At 41.9% G+C, this 19017-nt stretch overlaps 4 protein-coding genes and 1 long non-coding RNA gene across 7 annotated transcripts; 3 read left to right on the plus strand and 2 right to left on the minus strand.

Moving 5' to 3' along the window:
* Window positions 1-1025: 1025 nt before the first annotated feature.
* On the plus strand, window positions 1026-1831 carry LOC116208853. The gene is made up of 2 exons (XR_004157143.1): window positions 1026-1404; window positions 1491-1831. It is a non-coding gene; the product is annotated as an uncharacterized LOC116208853 (long non-coding RNA).
* A 1275-nt stretch (window positions 1832-3106) lies between these two features.
* Window positions 3107-4607, plus strand: LOC116209292. Of its 3 annotated transcripts, none has more exons than XM_031542889.1 (2): window positions 3107-3698; window positions 3816-4607. In XM_031542889.1, the coding sequence occupies exons 1-2, from the start codon at window positions 3312-3314 to the stop codon at window positions 3990-3992; spliced, it is 564 nt and encodes a 187-aa protein (XP_031398749.1). In that variant the 5' UTR covers window positions 3107-3311; the 3' UTR covers window positions 3993-4607. The 3 variants fall into 3 exon arrangements, with proteins under 3 accessions (XP_031398749.1, XP_031398748.1, XP_031398747.1); XM_031542888.1 differs by having other exon boundaries at window positions 3108-3638; window positions 3756-4607; XM_031542887.1 differs by having other exon boundaries at window positions 3111-4607.
* Window positions 4608-7227: 2620 nt separating this feature from the next.
* On the plus strand, window positions 7228-8130 carry LOC116209294 (protein DMP2). Its single transcript, XM_031542892.1, has one exon. The coding sequence runs from the start codon at window positions 7317-7319 to the stop codon at window positions 7911-7913; it is 597 nt and encodes a 198-aa protein (XP_031398752.1). The 5' UTR covers window positions 7228-7316; the 3' UTR covers window positions 7914-8130.
* A 65-nt stretch (window positions 8131-8195) lies between these two features.
* LOC116209293 (putative TrmH family tRNA/rRNA methyltransferase) lies at window positions 8196-10562 on the minus strand. Its single transcript, XM_031542891.1, has 5 exons — window positions 10442-10562; window positions 9685-10046; window positions 9281-9382; window positions 8855-8981; window positions 8196-8760 (listed from the first exon to the last, which is right to left on the minus strand). The coding sequence occupies exons 2-5, from the start codon at window positions 9889-9891 to the stop codon at window positions 8543-8545; spliced, it is 654 nt and encodes a 217-aa protein (XP_031398751.1). The 5' UTR covers window positions 9892-10046; window positions 10442-10562; the 3' UTR covers window positions 8196-8542.
* On the minus strand, window positions 10331-17065 carry LOC116209290 (pyruvate, phosphate dikinase, chloroplastic-like). The gene is made up of 21 exons (XM_031542886.1): window positions 16908-17065; window positions 16276-16589; window positions 16125-16181; window positions 15759-15992; window positions 15536-15673; window positions 15175-15337; window positions 14845-15080; window positions 14633-14761; window positions 14249-14428; window positions 13964-14101; window positions 13227-13391; window positions 12976-13137; window positions 12726-12815; window positions 12461-12599; window positions 12196-12373; window positions 11932-12061; window positions 11448-11576; window positions 11209-11346; window positions 11007-11084; window positions 10791-10882; window positions 10331-10616 (listed from the first exon to the last, which is right to left on the minus strand). The coding sequence occupies exons 2-21, from the start codon at window positions 16546-16548 to the stop codon at window positions 10574-10576; spliced, it is 2892 nt and encodes a 963-aa protein (XP_031398746.1). The 5' UTR covers window positions 16549-16589; window positions 16908-17065; the 3' UTR covers window positions 10331-10573.
* Between the last annotated feature and the right edge of the window lie 1952 nt (window positions 17066-19017).

The following is a 19017-nucleotide window of genomic DNA, read 5'->3' on the forward strand; positions in this document are numbered from 1 at the left end:
TTTCTCCTTTAAATTCTTTAATCTTTATTTTAGTAATTATTATTGGATGATGATTATTTTCTTCACCATCATTAACATTTGTTGATTGGGAGAGTTCTAATTTGACTGGAAATTATTACAATATAATAAAATATTATGTGGTCACCGATTGTTTTGTATGTAAATCTCAATTTGGTGACAAAATTATGAAAGTAAGCTATGTACTCGCTATCCATATAAAATTTCAAATAATTTTTTGATTCTCGAGATGATCAAGGATCCAATAAAAAATAAGAATAAAAAATAAAAGGATTGCAATATCCATATTCTCAAATTATGAATACTTAATTAGTCCAAAAAATTAATGAAGCTAATAATAAGTAAATGACAACCATACTTATTTAGAAAAAAATGAGGACCATGCTAGATATGTGACAATTTTAGGTTAATAACTACAACATAGGGGTGTGCATAGATATCGAATATACCTAAAACCGGTCAGAACCTACTCGTTAGGGTAAGATCCGAGTAGCTCGTATTGAAAATGGGGTAGGGTTCGGGTATTAAAATAAGTATCGGTGAAAATCGGTTCCGATTCCGGTTCTTGCATATAGGATATCCAGAACTTGAATCAGAACTGATACCTGGACTCAGATAATAATTTTTCCCATTATATATATATATTTAGATATTCGTATATTTAAAAAATATAGTCACTAATTTTAAAAAAATCTAAATCTATGTCGACATTCTGTTTTGCGTGCTGATAATTGATAAAACATTTTCGATTTTATTTAGCGAGGCAAAAAAATTTATTGGTTTAAACAAGGTACCCGAAATCCGTGGTATAATACAGATTCTTGATGAGTTTCAATTCCAAGACTCAACAAGGTGGTGTCCGATTATAAAATCTTAAAACATATCTCTTATAGGGTATGGTCCGAGTATAATGAAAAAAACATGGTACCTAGACCCACAAACCCTTACTACCAGGTATATTGACATATAACTTGCAACTCTCAATTTGATATCCGTCGTCCCTTAAGCCCCCTTTCGCCTTTGAAACCCTTGCAGTCCATCTACCGCCACTGCCGATGCCCCTGACTTCGGTTGGGTGCATTAGGCAACGATTCTCCATTAACCTCCTAATCGCTCTCCCTCTATGTCCCTTCCATTTCTCTGTGCTCCTGCCCTTTACTCACAAAGATCGAAGGTGGGTTTGAAGTTGGGGTTCTCACCCCAATGGTCTCCCACCAAAGGATCTTTTCTAACTGATAGTTTTCGGCTACCGATACTCTTCAAACACCACTCCGCTACCAATACTCCATTGCTATTCCACTGATCTTCTGTCGTTTCTCCATTGTGCTCCTCTCGCCCCCATCTTCGCTCCACCGCGCTTCCAGATCTGTGCCTACCTCGAACAAGGTAGGTTGAATATTGTTCGATTGGACCTGATCTGACCTAGATACTGTCAGATCGTATCAGGCTAATTTCCAATCGGGTCTTGTCAGACCCCCTGTCACAGATGGGTCAAATCGGTGGCTTTTCCTCCCAGAGTAGTCCTGATCCGTGCTGACACTTGGAATGGTTACCTATTTCCTGCTCTAAGAAAAAACTCCTTGGCTGCTCGGGCGTCCTACGTCGACGACTTACCAACCTTGCCCAATGCCACTTCAGTGTTTGTCTCATTGTTCCTTATGGTGATTGCATCAAGGACCTATCGGTCGGGTTAGTTCTCGATTGGTTAGTATTGAATTGTTATTTCAAGGATTTTGTAATATCAGATGTGTGGCTGTTTTTTGTTTTTGTTTAATAAGGGATGTTTATTCAATCATTCGCGTTGGTGTGTTTATTTTCTTAGTTGGTAGCGAGTGGTTGATCCCGTGATTGGCAGCCTAGTATATGTTTCCACTGATGGTCTTGTCAGTTAACCATTGTAAATTAAGTTTGCCATTAATACAATGATTTTATTCATAGAAAAAAAATTACAAGGTATAATGTAGTGGACGAACTGACTTAATGTAGGTCAACTTTACTTATGGAGCATGGATATAAAAACCCATTGAAAGTATCTTGAGACAAAATAGTTGAATTCTAGTAATGATTAATCTCAATCAATAAATCAAGAGCATCTCATCATTTTACTAAAAAGATAATGAGTCAAAATTTTGTGTAGAATTCACCTCTATTTTTTTAACTGGACATATTTAACTTCAGATTTTACTAATTGTCTCTATAACTAATAAATACAAAATGTAAAAAAATTGATGAAAACATGGAGGAAATGGCAGGCATTGGTTTTGGAGATTAAAGTGAAGTATCCCATTGCTTGGAAACGGGTGAAAACTTTTTGTATAAGCTCATGGATCTTTAAGACCTTTAGTAAAGAGAGAGAGGAGAAATCCCACCTAGCATCATCAATCAGTTTGTTGTCATATCATATAAAAAAGCAGTACATGAAACATTCGGTCCTAGCGTGCTCCCGCTCAAACACAACCTTCCAACGCCAATCACCCCTCAGAATTCAGTGGATTTCGAGTTAATTTTACGATGGGATTAATCTTTTTATTAGATCAATTTTTTTTTGGACCGAAGAGATTAATTTTAAGCAATTTTCATCCGACTGGTTCCTAAAACTGAGCTCTTGTTAACAACAATTATCTGGTCTCAGGGTAAGTTGAGTGCAACGCTCAATGGTTGTTACCCGAACAATCTCGATCTCCCTCTTGATATCCGACCGTACATTGAAGGATCGAACGGCGAATTTTCTCATTCGGCTCTCAGTTTATAATCTCCAAAACAACTATATACAATAACTGCAAATTCAACAGAATTTTTTTTTATTTATTGTAACGACAATTAATACAGGGAAAAAAACAGAATTTATTTATTTATTTATAAAAAAGAAAAAGGCCTCAAGCAGTCAAGCTGACCAGTTTGAACGGTGGAAAATGCTGAAAATAGGCGTTTTCCAATGGGCAACGATGACGTGTAATTAGCTTTCACGCGTCGAGACCAGCGAAGTTCCCATGGACCTTCCTCCCCTGGAACCCTAACCCCGCTTCACCCCGCCCACCCCAACCAACCCCAAACCCTCGTCGTCATCTTCTTTCCTCCCTCCTTCACCTTCGCACCCACCACCCCTCCCCCTATAAAAGCCAGCCCCTTCGCCACCTCGGGACCTCCATTGCCAGAGCTCAGCAGCTCATTTCTCCGCCACCTCTCCCGACGGAGATCCAGTGAACGGGGCGTTTTTCCTCTGCCTCCTCCCCCCTCTCTCTCTTTCTCTTTTCTAGCTCCTGTACAGTTTCAGATCTGAAGAAGAACCAAGTATGGGGACTGAGATCTTACGGCCGCAGGACTGCCTGAAAGGCAGGATCAGGACCTCGCCGGCGCTCTTCTCTCGCCGGAGGGGATGTAACTACGGGAACTCCTACTCTAACAATCATACCAACCTTAACCATAACCCAAACCCAAGCCCAAACCCCAGGCCAAGCCGGAAGCAGCAGCAGCACCAACCGGTTCGATCCGAGAAACCGGACCACAAGAGGAGGCCGGCCCAGCCGGAGCCGAGGAGATGGAGCTCCGATGACGGCAGAGCCGGCCTCGTGGCGGAGAAGGTCACGATCCTCCGCCGGGGCGCGTCGCTCGACTCGAAGATGAAGAGCGAGCTGTCCCTGAAGAAGGAAGGAGGCGAGAGGGGGGCGAGGCAGGCCCAGGCGACGGAGCTCCGGTCGGTCACGATCCTCCGCCGGGGCGCGTCGCTCGACTCGAAGATGAAGAGCGAGCTGTCCCTGAAGAAGGAAGGAGGCGAGAGGGGGGCGAGGCAGGCCCAGGCGACGGAGCTCCGGTCTCCGATGATGACGAAATGCGACATGTACGCCGGGTCGGCTTTCGCGGTCTCCCCGGAGCCGAGCTCGCTCCCTCTGCCGTCTTTTTCAAAGAAGAAGCTGGTCTCCTTCGACGATTCGGCCACCAGAGACCTCCGCCGGCTGCTCCGATTGGATGATTAGTCGATCGATCGGACCTGATCCGATCACGGAGCTTCGCCGTCATCAGATCTCTCTCTCTCTCTCTCCCATCTGCCATTTCCACCGTTGTCCGTCTCTGTAACTTTTTTTCTCTCGATGTTTCCCAGGTCTGGGCCATTCCGTTAATTTTTTTGGAAATGGAGGGCCGATCTGGAAATAGGAGAAATAGTTGGGGCGAGTAGTTGATAATATTTATTTTTCCGCTGTTGTAACTGGCTAGGTTCGTAGTTTGGGAGGATGTCTCTGGAAATTGACGGTAGACGTGATCTTTGTGGGTTGATGTTAGGCTGTTGTAGTCGGCCGAGGTTGGTTCTGGAAGAAATGGAAAAGTATGGGGGGTTGATTGTAATATGGGGAAATAGTTGTATTAGGTACCAGTCCTAGATTTCGGAGTGGCTTTTTTTTTTTTTTTTTATAAATTTTCAGATGCTGTAGTCTTCTTTCTTTTTTGTCAAGCTTTTAGCTGTAAGGAGTCCTATTGTGAGTCTCTGATGCTTAGCGTCTGTTATGTAAAGAAGATGGAATTTCAGGTCCATTCATTTGTTGCAAGAATCTCGACGGAATAGCAATCGCCTTAGAACCCGAAGGCTTTCCGTATTCGGGAAGCTCTCTACACTTTGACGGGATCGGTTCACCAATTTTGCAATTGCTTTACAGGCTAACAGGGATTTCGCGATCAGAACCTGAGCGCGAGCGGTACAGTTAACTCGTGTCGAAAGGGGTAGCTTGTCATGTAATCTCATAACCCTCATGTCGATGACATGATAACTTGATATTGGCCAGCAATGTTGTAGGTCAGGATTGAAATTACTTCAATCTGTTATGGGTTATTCCCATCTTGCGGTGCCGAGCGGTGGACAGAGCTTTCTGTTGCGACCAGGGAAGAAGTCTGCAGATGATCGCCTGTTGTCTTGCTGATCGTAGCACATTGCCTAGTAACTCGGTTGGGAATCCTAGCTTTCATGGGAAACTTTATCGTTCGCATTGCTAGAAACTCGGTCGGGAATTGTAGCTTTCATGGGAAACTTTGTCGATCGTCAGGACGTTTTGGCCATTTGATAGTTGTGGAAGTTCACTCCCGAGTGCTGGTTAGTCGTTCATGACATAAACAGTGGAACTACCCGTAACTCGACTGTTGATTATTTCAATGTGTGTTAAGATGGTCCCGTTTCCTGGAAGATCATGGGGGGAGGGTACCAGTAACATTCTCGGTACTGACAACGACTAATAATTCCAGTTCGAGAACACTGCTCACTTTCTCGAACAACTGGGTCCAGTTCGAAAGTCCATAATTTGAATGGACGGCTACGAAGATTTGGACTTTTTCAAAGTGGGCTTTGCATGTCGGAATCCGAAGCAGAAAATTGAAACTGGTCTTCACGAAGGTCTGTCAGGGTCAGGTCCGGATACACGCAAGAGAATTTAATTACCCAAGTGTTAATGTACGATCATTTTATATATAAATACCTAAACGGGGGATACCTACCAGATATGGACCACATGAAGAGAGGGAGAAACAGAGTGGCCAATGGGGGCTCAACGTCGAGCACAAACGCCCGCGGTGGCTGGCAAGGTCACCGGCAGTCTCTTGGAGCATCCGCAACAATAAGACCCAATTCGGGGGGACAATTGCCAAGTCGGAGGGCTCCATATGGTACCACTTCATCCGAACCGTCCCCAAGGGAAAATTATCCCTCCCTCCCACCAAAGGGTAGGAGTGTTGGACGTGTAATATATATCAACTGTGGCGAGAGCGCAACCTTCGAAATTTTCAGAAGAAGACTAGCTCGATTCCACTCTTCTGCAGCGTATAATAGGTCTTGTAAAACTGAAAGTGTGCGCATTCGTAATCTTGAGGCTAAGCTAGAGACCTCATTAGCTGCTACATGACATACTCTTCTAAAAGCACCTTATAATAGACCAGTAAATATAAGAAATTTCGAAAAATTCGACTGCTTAGCCTCTTGTACAAGCCGAGTTAAGAATTAATTTATCCGGGGGGAAAAAAAGGAAAAAGAAAGAAAGAAAAATAAGAATAAGAAAAAACTTGAAAAGCATCACTCCACTGTCCATGCAATTGGTGTTTCTGCTCTGTGTCATCACCAGACCTAATCAACAGCATGCAAAATTCTCAAAGTAGAATATGATAATGGCTAACTTGCAAACAATCCCCAATCCTTAATGTGGCTTACATTGGAATTTCGATTTTGTAGGTACTTGTTAAACGTCATACCTCCCACAAATAAAATATAAAGTCTCAAAATCCTTTTATTTCATCAGTTGGCAGGAAGAGTGTGGGCAACCATCTCATATTGCACTTCTCTTTTGTGCTAAGCATGGGACAGTTTCTTTTGCTTGAGGTCTTTCCCATGAACATTCTTGAAAGCCGACCCGATCGGATCCGAGCAATGCCAATTTCACGTACAGCGATTGCTCTTAGAAATATATCTATACCTATCTCCTCACGTCAATTTCGTGATTTTCTTATCCTTTCTCATTCGATGACAGCGGGGAGTAAGTCAAATTAGAAAAACTCGTATTGATTTCTTGATGGGAGCAAGGAAGGGATATGATTCAAGCGACATGGTATCACCTTGATGCGGTAGAAGTCATCAGTTCGAGCCAAGATAGCATGAAATAGAACTTATTAATCCTAAGACAGAGGATCGAGAAACTTAACGCGATTGCTCCACTATTCTTGAGTAATTTGGAGAAATCTGTCGTATGACATTGGATTCAGTTGATCACTTATCAAGTGTCAATGTGAAGCTAAGTTTACGCGGATCGATTGCACTCCATTACAAGATGCGATTTTGTATGTTTTGCAATAGTACTTTGAGGTCATGTGCTCGAATGGAAACATCCATACCCTCATGCTTAAAGCTTGGATTGGACAAATGAGGAAGCTCACCTCACCTTTTCCTAGGAGTGGAAGCAAAACCAACCTCATAATATCAAAAACGGGTGTTGTATAGTGGCGCACATTTCGCTTGTTGACCTAGAGGTAATAGGTTTGATATCTAATAGGATTACCTGTGTCCTTTTATTAGTTATTTAAAATTTCTCTATTATTATATTAGGTCTCGGGCCTCTTTTGTAATCCGGAAAAAAAAAAAAACATAACTCCATGGCTTCATTTTTTTTCTTGGAAGCAATGGCTTCTTCTTCTTTAAACTTGCTCTTCTTCCCCCCGCACCAACTATAAATACATCTCCACCCACACAAGCCCAAGATCATCATCATCATCAATCACATTTCACTCCTACAGCTGAGGTTTCGGTACTATAATTCGATTTTGTTCGAGAAATGGCCTACAAAACAAGCTCGAAGGGCACAACCCCGCGAAAGGGCATCAAGGACAACACATTCTCGGGACTCGGGAGCCTCATCAAGCTCCTTCCCACCGGTACGGTCTTCGTGTTCCAGTTCCTCAACCCTCTCTTTACTGACAATGGCGAGTGCGACAGCCGTATGAACAGGCATCTCAGCGCGGCACTCATCGGTCTCTGCGGGCTCTCCTGCTTCTTCTCGTCCTTCACTGACAGCTATGTGGACCTTGACGGGTCAGTCCACTATGGGATCGCCACCCGCAAAGGACTCTGGCCTAGCGGCGATGATTCGGTGGACCTGTCTAAGTATAAGCTCCAGTTTCAGGACTTTGTCCATGCCGTGCTCTCATTTATGGTGTTCGGTGCCGTGGCCTTCCTGGACTCGAACACAATGGAGTGCTTCTCCCCTAAGTACGAGAAAAATGAGAAGCTAACGATCATGCTCAAGGCTCTGCCTCCTCTGATCGGTGCGATGGCGGGAACTGTGTTCATGATGTTCCCGAACAAGCGCCATGGAATTGGGTACCCCCCTGAGAATGACAGCGAGGACGACGATCATGGCATAAGTTCTTAAGATGAAGTATGTTAGGGGTCCAAAACTATACAACCCGAGTCATTTATAGTTCTATTTATATATTGTCGGTATTGCGAGCTTGCAGCTGCCTGAATAAGGATTATATTTTCCTTTTCGATTTTCTCATTGTAATCATATTTGTTCTGTGTGCTTGACTGTCCAATGTAAGGTCGCCTGTTATGTGTCTTAAATTATTAAAGACCTGATCTTAATTTTAGTCTTGTGTGTTACTATCATAAATCCTTATATCAGTCCATATACACGTACATCTCGCAGTTCATATGAACAAGCAACTAATCAGCACAACTCAATAGTGTTAAACTCGATATTCGCAAACTAAGCAAGAATAATAGAAGAAAAGAGTACACCCCCAATAACAACTGGGTTGATATCGTATTGGAAAAACTTTTCAAAGTTCATCTCCCAGCTGACAGGCAATCGAATTGAGCTTCACTTCTCCCTGCATTGAAATGAGGCATACACAATGCCAAGCTCCACTCTGGAAGAACATTGGGCAGTTTTCGCTCTGACCGGAATCACTAGCTAAAGAGTAGACTCCAAAACTACTTGCTTTTCCTTCTAGTTTCGATCCAAGTCTAGTATTTCGAGGCCACATCATTTCCTCGGAATCATTCATCAATGAACAATGAATCAAGAAGGTTTTCGGATGAGTTTCCATTTGCAGTATCATCAAAGACACCAGAGCCATTTTCCCTTCTGGATTTTCGCTCCTCGATCAAAGCTTCTACTGATTCGGCACAGAAATTTTTTCCACCCTGCTTCACGGGTCTCTCAGCCACAACAAACTTGTTACCATCACGAGTTCTCTCAGAAAAGCCTGCCCAAACTGTCCAAAGTAACACATGCAATAGATTCGGGTTATTCCACTTGCCATTGTCTTTCAAAGGGTATCCGAAACCAAAAATGTTCTCGACAGTTACCTCCAAAATGATGCAGAACTATGGAAGCTGCAACTGTAACATTCAGCGAAGCTGTGCCAGACCCGTACTGAGGGATATAAATGAAAAAGTCGCAGATCTTGCATTCTTTGGCGGAAAGACCAGTTCCCTGTTGACAGAAGGAAACAGGTCACTAGAAATTTCCTGTGATGCTTCACGGCTAAAAGACATCTGAGTCATCGAATAAGTATATCCTGTCCCAACTCGGAGGATGTACATTCTTTGACGTAATCTCTAGAGCCACGTTATTACACGAAAAATGCTAACTTTATATGCTCCTAGTGACTAACAAATGAACTAGGATTGCCAGCTGAGTGTAAGACTATCAATGCAGACACATCTAAGAAACCGAAATAAGCTTAGGCAATAGGAAAAATAAGGGGACTAGAGGATACTCAGGTTAATTACCTCGTTCCCGAGAAGGAAAGCGGTGCTCCTCTTGAAGGGGTGCTCGTTCACAGCTACAGCGCCATCTGTGATTTCCACACCACATATGTCACAACCCTTCTCCTAAAAGAAGAAAAACAGAACACCCACAGACACCAACCGATTCAAGATCACAACATTTCCTGAACATCATCATCAGAAAATCCAAATTGCCAATGCTATAGTAACTCAGTTGAAATCTCCTGCTGAAAATTTGACAACTTGAGGGCAATTGCAACAAACTCACACGTAAAACCAATTCAAGATCGAAAATTGAAGGGCGCCCAGGTCGTAATGGTGCGCAAGGTGAAGGCCCAGATAGAGAAAACCCTAGAGAGAAGAACTTAATCGGAGCAAGGAGGGTGAGGGCGTGAGGAAGGGGATACCTTGAGGAAGGAGCGGGCGTCGAGGAGGGAGTGAAAGTGGCGGAAGCGGAGGTGGGAGGTGGAGCCGTGGCTCCCGAAGGCGTTGAAGTCGCGGCGGCCGACGAGGATCAGCTCCGACACACCGAAGGCGGTGGCGCTCCGGGCGAGCGTCCCCACGTTGTGGCGCTTGGCTATGTTGTGCACCACCACGTAGCTCTCTACCGCCATCGTTCTGCCCGAATCTTACCGTTCTCACTCCCCCCGGGCAGAGCTCAACTAGTCAGAGCCCAAAGACGAAGAGCACAGAGAGCAGCTGCTTCTGCGCTTCTGCTAGCATCGGAGAAACCTTGCCGAGGTTTAACGAGACGACGTCGTCGGTGGTGCTGGAATAGTTTAAGACAGTTATTTTTTTTCCTATCCTTTTTTTTTTTAAAACTCGTGCAAGGATGCATATTAGAGGATCATCATGCATTTCTACGGTAAAAAATGAACGATAGTGAATCGATGCAATGAATCCTTTCAAAGGATGACAACAAGCGAGCGGCTTTAGAATGTTGGGTCGAAGTTGTTATCCGGTATTTACTCGATCAAAGACATGTAAAACTAATTATACATAATCTCCTAGATGATACAAATCCACTCGAAATCAATCATGGTGAGATAGTTCTTTCCTATACAAAGTACAACACTATCATTTCTATCAATCTAATATTTATTGGTCAAAGTATTCCAGCAGCTTGCTATGAAGAATTTGCTTGTCATCAGCACAAATACTTACAAAGGGAGCTGTCGCTATATCCATCAACAATTTTTTGTTGTTTGTTTATTTTTATCTGTATAAAAAACCCAAAATTATCTACAGATATATGCCAAAAAGGGAAAATATATTATCCTGTCAATTAAGTATGTCTCAGGCTGCAACCTGTGCTGCTGCCAGCCTTGCAATAGGAACCCTGCCAAGACAACAACTTCAGCTTCAGGAAAGGGGAGTTTCGGTACAAAGGAAAGACGGAAGAGAAGGCCAAGTTTCCCCCAAGTACGAACATTCGCTTAAAGGGCATGCGGCGTTTTCATGCTCGGAATGTGGACTTGGAAGAAACATAGAATTCTGTAGCTAATAGAATGACCTGAAAGGAGAGCAGGAGACGTAGTCGAGTCCCGCCTCGGCAAAGAACGCAACAGAGGATGGCTCCCCACCGTGTTCTCCGCATATCCCAACCTGATATTCCATTGGTAGAAAAGAGTAAGATTAATCCAAGTGCATTAAAGTTGAGGAGACGAGCTTGAATTGAATAGAAAATGAGATGCTTTTCGGAACTCAGCCTTGTCGATTCCATGCATACCTTTAAGTTAGGCCTAGCCTTGCGGCCCTTTTCCGTGGCAATCTTGATGAGCTGCCCCACGCCCCTCTGATCGAGCACCTGCAACCAACATGAACGGAGTATTTTGGTTGAGATGTAAGTTTCTTGAAAGTATTCTGTCACAGACTACTTAACCAGGAGTAATTGCACTTGTTTGAGTGAAAAGTTAATTAGACAGACTGACCTCGAAAGGATCCGCCTGAAGAATGCCTTTGGACAAGTAAATTGGCAGGAACTTGCCCACGTCATCCCTGCTGTACCCGAAAGTCATTTGAGTGAGATCATTCGTTCCGAAGGAGAAGAACTCCGCTTCCTTAGCGATCTACACACCATCCAAACAATTCAAGAGGATACAACCTACATTTTTATGAGCAGAATGATGGAGCGCTAGCCCTCCCGATAGAGGGTAAGACAATCTCGTACCTCGTCTGCTATGAGGGCAGCTCTCGGGATTTCAATCATGGTCCCGACCTTGTAGCTCAGTGAGGTTCCCATCTCAGAGAAAACTTTCATGGCGACACTTCGTATCAGACTCACTTGATGTCCCAGTTCCTATCCATCAAAATCATTAAAATTTTGTCTGGAGACTCTTCAAATAACTTGTCAAACGAGATATTTGAGAAGAAGATTGCGAACCAAGGAAGTGATTGTAAGTATTAGCTCGATAAGCCTATCACCGACCCCGTCATGCTTGAGATTATTATGTATTTCTTCTCGATACTTCTTGTTTGAAAACAATTTTGCCAAATGTCAAGCATTTTATAAATTCCAGTTCGGTAATGCGTTCAATGAGCAATTGAACAGTCAATGTGTTATTCAGATCAATGCGCTTTCTTCTGATGAAGTAAGATTACTGACGTATTTAGTCAAGTACGAAGACAGAACAACAAAGATCCGTAGGTTGTACCTGTGGTGTTCCCACAAGAGGAACCATTATCTCAGGAAGGACCTTAAAACCTTGGTTGCTCATCGAGACAGCTGCCTGAAAGATTGCACGTGCCTGCATTTCTGTAAGTTCAGGGTAGGATACTCCCAACCTGTTCAGAAATAACGACCGGAAATTCATAAAAGATTTGCTTGTTTGCAGGATTCATCGCGTGATTAAGAACATCATGTCCATACTCATAGACAGTAGAGGCTTTGAAATACATGCCGAGAATGCTATACAAACCTGCAGCCTCGGAAACCGAGCATGGGATTCACTTCGGACAGCTTCTCGATTCTAGAGTAGATTTCATCCTCGGTCATCCCGGTGTCCTCTGTCAGTTCACTAACAATCTGTTCGAGGTCACCTTCGGGTAGAAATTCATGTAATGGAGGATCTAGCAGCCGGATTGTTACCGGTAAACCTGAAAAGCGGGCCCAGCACCTTCAAGTGTAAGCCATCCAGAAATAATAATATGCAATGAGAGCTAAATCATAGGTGAGAAAATTACCATCCATGGCACGAAATATTCCCTCGAAGTCGGACCTTTGGTAAGGAAGTAACAGGTCCAGAGCTTCCTTCCTCTGTTCCGGAATGACTGCCATTATCATCTTTCTTACAGCTTTTATCCTCTTGTCAGAAGCAAAAAACTGAACAGGAAAAATATCCGATCATTTGACGGCAGATTATGCATTTTTACCCAAAGTTTTATGGTAACATGAATGTAGATCTCAAATGGAAGTGCTTTCATAAGCATATAAAAGTAAGCCAGTCACCATGTGCTCCGTCCTGCAAAGTCCGATTCCTTGGGCTCCATTGTTTCTTGCCGTTAGAGCATCGTCAGGTGTGTCTGCATTTGCCATAACCTGCGAATGCCATTTCAACATGAGGTTTCAAGGAACTGCTGCAAACCAATCGAAAAGCACTTGCCAGATAAACGCAGGTGATAAAGTTTAAGCGTGTTGGATAACGGAATGGTACGGTATCTACTATTAATATAGCAGGCAGTATATAGGATTGCAGCACCTTGAGAGAACGTATTTCGTCAGCCCACGACATGAAGATCTCCAAGTCCCCGCTCAGAGCTGGCGGGGAAAGTGGCTGCTTCCCCAAAACCACTTCGCCAGTTGATCCATTGAGCGAGATCCATTCCCCTTCATTAATCACCAAGTCGCTGACCGTGACCACCTGGGATTCCACAAATCAAATTGTTGGGTCTCACTCTTTGTACTAACCACAAGCAAGAGTCTCCATGATTGTTTCAGCCTTTAATATACCTTCTCAGTGTCATTAACCCAAATATCGGCACAGCCAGAGACACAGCACTTTCCCCAACCCCGAGCTACGACTGCAGCATGAGAAGTCATGCCACCCCGCGCTGTCAAGATCCCAGTAGCAGCGTGCATTCCCCCAACATCCTCAGGGCTCGTCTCAGTCCTTACCTTTAACAAGAAAAGAAATGAAAGGGTAACCGCACTTTCGAAGTCAAGACAAAGCCCAAACATATCCTAAAGCTAGAATCCAAGTCACTGGTGGTAATAAGGCAGTTTCAACAGAGAACCGAAATAATGAAAGAAAGCAACTTGATTTCTCCAAGATCTTTCTGTTGGAGCAGAGTTGAAAATACCCGAACTTACTCTGTCCTCCATGAGATTGTTTCATAAAATATAGGGGGTCGATGATCACGACATACCTCTCTGAATCAATTGGTTGGTTTCATGTATGTGAAAAAGAAAGTTCGGGAAGATTGTACCATGAAATCACAGTTCTTCTAAAAGATGCTAGTGAGAGAAGGGGTTCCGGTGTCCAATATAAGAAAGAATGCCCCGTAGTCCTGCCTAATTTGGTATTACGATGTCTACTAGGAGTATATCAATATCTAAAACAATAGCAGAACAACTTTTATAGCGCGCCTTGTACGGTAACATTGTGGAATATGCATTTGATCTTTAGTCCGGCATATATGAGAAGAGCTGATAATACTTGTCCAGCAAATCGAGAGAAGGAATGCTACCAGAATGACGCTTTTCCCTTGTGCGTGCCATGCTTCGGCATCTTCTGCACTGAACACGACCTGTCCCACAGCAGCTCCTGGTGACGCCGGCAATCCAGTGGCGACCACTTTGTCTTTGTAGGCTGATGGATCCTCGAACTAAACCATGCCAAGAAAAAGATGTCATGTCTTTTTTTTTTTTCCATTCAGCAAAAAAGAGATTACGTTTTTTTCCAGGATATATAGCCGACGGTTATTCACTTTGAATAGAAACTTATCCTTGAAGATCAACAAGGAAGAATTTACCTGTGGATGAAGAAGTTGATCGAGATGCTGAGGCTCAACCATCTTTATTGCTGAACGAATGTCAACAAGGCCTTCTTTCACCATATCCACGGCAATCTTCACTGCACCTTTACCTGTTCGCTTCCCTGAACGACATTGGAGCATCCACAGCCTGTTCTCTTGAACAGTGAACTCGATATCCTACACTTGTAAGGGGAAAAGAAAGAAATGAAAGAAACAATGACCAACATAATTACGAAGAATAGGAAATCCATTATGAGTTCAATTTTCTTATGCTGATCGTATTTCCAAGTCACACAAATCCTAGTCTGGTCGATTTACTGTCTATTACCATCCATGTTATTTTATTTTAATTTATCATGCTGTTCTAGTTGGAAATTTTACCATCATGTCCTTGTAATGCTTCTCAAGAATCTCACAATTCTCCACAAGCTCCTTGTAAGCTTCAGGCATGCAGCTTTTCATCGTGTCCAAATCTTCCGGCGTTCTGATTCCGGCCACAACATCCTCTCCCTGTCTCAAGGTTAGCTAACTTCACTTATGACAACCAAAAGAATTATCATTATGAGAAGAGTGACTAAAGTCATGCTTATTACCTGTGCATTGATAAGAAACTCGCCATAGAGCTTATTCTCGCCCGTGCTCGGGTTCCGAGTGAATAAAACTCCAGTCCCTGAAGTGTTTCCCATATTTCCGAAAACCATGCACTGAATATTCACTGCTGTTCCTTTCAACCCCGTTATTTGATTAATGCTTCGGTACTTAATGGCCCTTGGACTGTCCCATGAGTCGAAAACTGCTTTTACGGCCAACTCTAACTGCTTTCTTGGATCTGAAGAAAGATGCAATCCAGCGGATGAAATACTTTTGTTAGAGAAAACAAAAATCTTGTGATAAATGGCAGGTCTCAGCTCTTGTTTTAGAACCTGAAGGGAATTTTTCGCCCTTGGTTTCAAGGTAGACATTTTTGTACTGTTCCACGAGCTCTTTAAGATCACCGGCTGTTAGGTCAGTATCGAGTTTAACTCCTTTCGAGCTCTTTAACATCTCTAGCTTCTCCTCGAATGATGAGTGTGGGATCCCCATGACCTTCAATGACATATTAAAAAGGGAAATCGGTTTCTTCCATGTTCTGTCTAACAACAATTAAAGCTGGGTTTGAACATAATGATGCAGAGCCCGATAATTTGAGATATAATTTTTGGTGATTCTCCCCACCCGATTAAATTATTTCCACTTGACAGAATTAGTCAGACGAGTTTAGCATGGGCAGAAGTAGTTACTCACAACGTCTCCGAACATGTCAAGAAATCGACGATACGAATCATAAGCAAATCGCTCCCCACTTTTCGCCGCCAAACCCGCCACCACTTCATCATTCAGTCCAAGGTTAAGCACCGTGTCCATCATTCCCGGCATTGATATCTGCATATTTATGGGAAACAAATCTTGCTGAGTCATACAATGAATGAAAAACAAATTAAAGTAGAACTAATATTAAGTTTCCCACCGCAGCACCCGATCGAACGGAGAGGAGCAGGGGCTTGGAGGGTTCTCCAAGGAAAGCTCCCATGTCCTTCTCTACCGTCTTAAGGCCTTCCAGTATCTCCTCCCACAAGCCTTCGGGCAGTTTCTTTCCATTCTGCTGATATTCTTGGCATGCTTCTGTCGATATCGTGAGACCTGGAGGCACCGATAGCCTGATGCTTGCCATCTCTGCGAGATTAGCCCCTTTTCCTCCCAACTGCCATATCCCAGCACAAATTCACATAAGCTTCTAGCATACTACGGCAATACCAGTACTATAATGAATTTTGAAATAAAAACACGCGAAATAGAGGTTTAATGAATCAAATTTGATGGAAAAGATGCTTACTAAGGACTTCATGCCCTTGTTGCCCTCACTCCTTCCTTTTCCGAACGTGAAAACTCTCTGCAAATATGGAAACCAATCTTCTCAAACTTCGACGCATGAGTTGCCGTCAATTGATAATTCCTTATGAGCAAAGGACAAGCATATAGTTTACCTTCTTCGCAACTGAAGTTGGGTCAGAAACTGGACTAAGCACAGCTTGAGCTCTCGAGAGTGGTGGCTCGTTATTCTTTGGCTTCGAGTTGGCAAAACCTCTCTGCTCTGATTCTTGACATCGGATAGCTCCGACTCTCCCGTGCCTTCGGATCCTCAAAGAAAAGCGGTTTTCTTTAAAGAGTTCTGTCTGCTCCGAATGGTGTCCCCTGAGCAGCCCGTGTGTCCGGATATCAGGAGCTGTAGGAGCTGTCCTCATAAGTAATCCTTCCATCCTCGGAGGTGCTTCTACTTATTGAAAATTTCCTTAGTTACCTAACAGAAGGCAAAGGAGAGTCAGGGAACAGGACACGAAATCATCTATTTGATTCATTCTAATCGAACACTCGGCACGATAGATAAGATGATCCTACATCTACATGCTCTAGCTCAAAAAGTCTTGGATGGAGATAAACTTTCCTGGTAGTATGGAAAACAACAATATTTCATACTTATCGACGTAGTATTCAGTTATGATCACCAACTAATACTCGAGACATGAGCACTCGGAAACTGCAGAACCAAGTCTTTTTCATTTTGGAGGCCATGGCATGATCAAATCGATTGTGAACAACAGCACAAGCTGCACTTTACCTGAGTTATTGGAAGGCAGAGAGGAGAGAGCTTTTCCTTTATGGGTCTTCAAGTTCGCAGCTTCTTGGAACAAAAATGGCGGTTGTCTTTTTTAAGATTTTCCTATTACATTATTTTTTTTTTGTTTTTTTTGTTTTTCGGGAGATAAAGCATAGAGGTTGGTTGATGATGAGTGACATGAGTGGACGAAAGTGCAGTCAGCAGCTGCTAATTTGAGTCTGATTTTCGGTTGGATCCATTCTCCCTCCAAAGTTAAAAATCGTTGAAATATGTTATACTTCCCATCTTGCCCCTTCAACTTTCAATTCTAATTTGCTAAAAAAGGCCTAAATAAATACATAAAATTAGACTCCTTTTGGAAGAAACAAACAAATCGCGGTGTGATGTTCTCGAAGTTTTGTGTCCATTGTTGTGTGATGAGGCGGTATAGCGGACCACGGAAAATAGAAAATATCTCATTGATGCGTATTCTTGCACGAGGTAATTAAACATTTTACTACTATTAATACGTTATAGCACGTAACGTATATAATGATGTATAAGACACTTTGTAATTCTTGAAATCATTTTGTGTTGGGTGGATTCTTGAAATCATTTTAAGAAGTGCTTATCGTGAGTGATACTTGAATTATATATATATATATATGTAGGTTATGTAACAAAAAGAAAACACTCAATGGGAAAATATATATTTTGGGTGTCATAAAAAAAAAGGACCATGTCTATAAAATTTTTGAAGGAATTATCCATGGCACGCAACTCGATGCCAGTTATCGCAAATGCCATCACTTCTTTGTCCAATTTGATAGTTATTCTTGAAACCAAGCTCAATCTTTGAAGAAAATTGGGGATTAGAATAATAAAAGACTACTATTAGCAATTTTTCCGGTAATTTTTTATAGGACTTAAAATTTCTTGCTCTGTGGATATTGCAGAGATTTTCATTTGCATGATTTTATTTTGTTTTATTTTATTTTTATTTCTTTTTCAATTGTAAGAGAGGCATGTAATTCTCACGGAGGATAAAAAAGATAAAAATAACCCTACCGAATATGATAATTCATTGATTACAACTAAATATAAATCTTTTTAATTTTGAGTTAAGAGTGAGTGTGAATGTACCTGAATGCCAAAATTCACATAATTTTTTGGTGATACATTGCCCTCCATGAAATTGGGACATCTTGGAGACGGTAGGGCCCGTCGTTATTCCCATTCCCAACCAAAACAAAATATACTTTGAGGCCAAAGAGTTTGTGACACGTGGCCCATTTTCAGTCACGGATATTGAAAATGTGATGATCCACACTGTCCTCCATTTATCATTCACAATTATTTATTTATTTCACCAATTTTTTTTTAATTTTAATAAAAAAATCACTTCTTCATATTCAAAATGACATTTTTGTGCTCATTGGTAGACATCCCATTTCGTTGACAAAGATACTTTTTTTTTTCTTTTGTTTCGTATTGCTCTAGTATCAATTTTTATTAGCTTTACAACTAATTACAAAATAAGTATAAGGACAACCTTTTATTCTCGTAAAATTTTTAGACCTCGGTATATATGCAATTATATATATATATTTATTCATAATAGAATTACGGTACTTTTTTGAACTTAACATAGATTTTACGAGCAGCAATATTTTTATATATACAATTATATGTTTGATTATGAAAGTAGAAGCAACATATCTAATGATATCATGTAAGATGCAAATAGCCCATGATTTTGGGACTTTAATAAAAGTAAGAGCGACTCATCTGAAAGTTCCATGTATGATGTCTATATAAATATATATTTTTTATTTAGGAAAAAGAAAAACCCATTATTTTTTAATATGCATATTCGATATAGTCTGAAAAAATAAAATAAAAACTTCTCTACCTATTTCTTGGGTGATATCCCGTTGAAGTGAAAGTACAAAAACATATATCCAACTCACTTTTCTTGCCAATATTGTTGACCTTACAAGAGAAACGAAAAAAGATTAATCAAATATGGTTATTATTATATAAACTTTAAGCAAATATGCGGTCGTAAATGATAAAAAAAAAAGTCTTAACTAATTTCTCATGGACGAACTTTAGTCACGGATGAAGCAAA

The sequence above is a fragment of the Punica granatum genome, chromosome 5 (assembly GCF_007655135.1).
Source record: "Punica granatum isolate Tunisia-2019 chromosome 5, ASM765513v2, whole genome shotgun sequence".
Taxonomy (NCBI): domain Eukaryota; kingdom Viridiplantae; phylum Streptophyta; class Magnoliopsida; order Myrtales; family Lythraceae; genus Punica; species Punica granatum.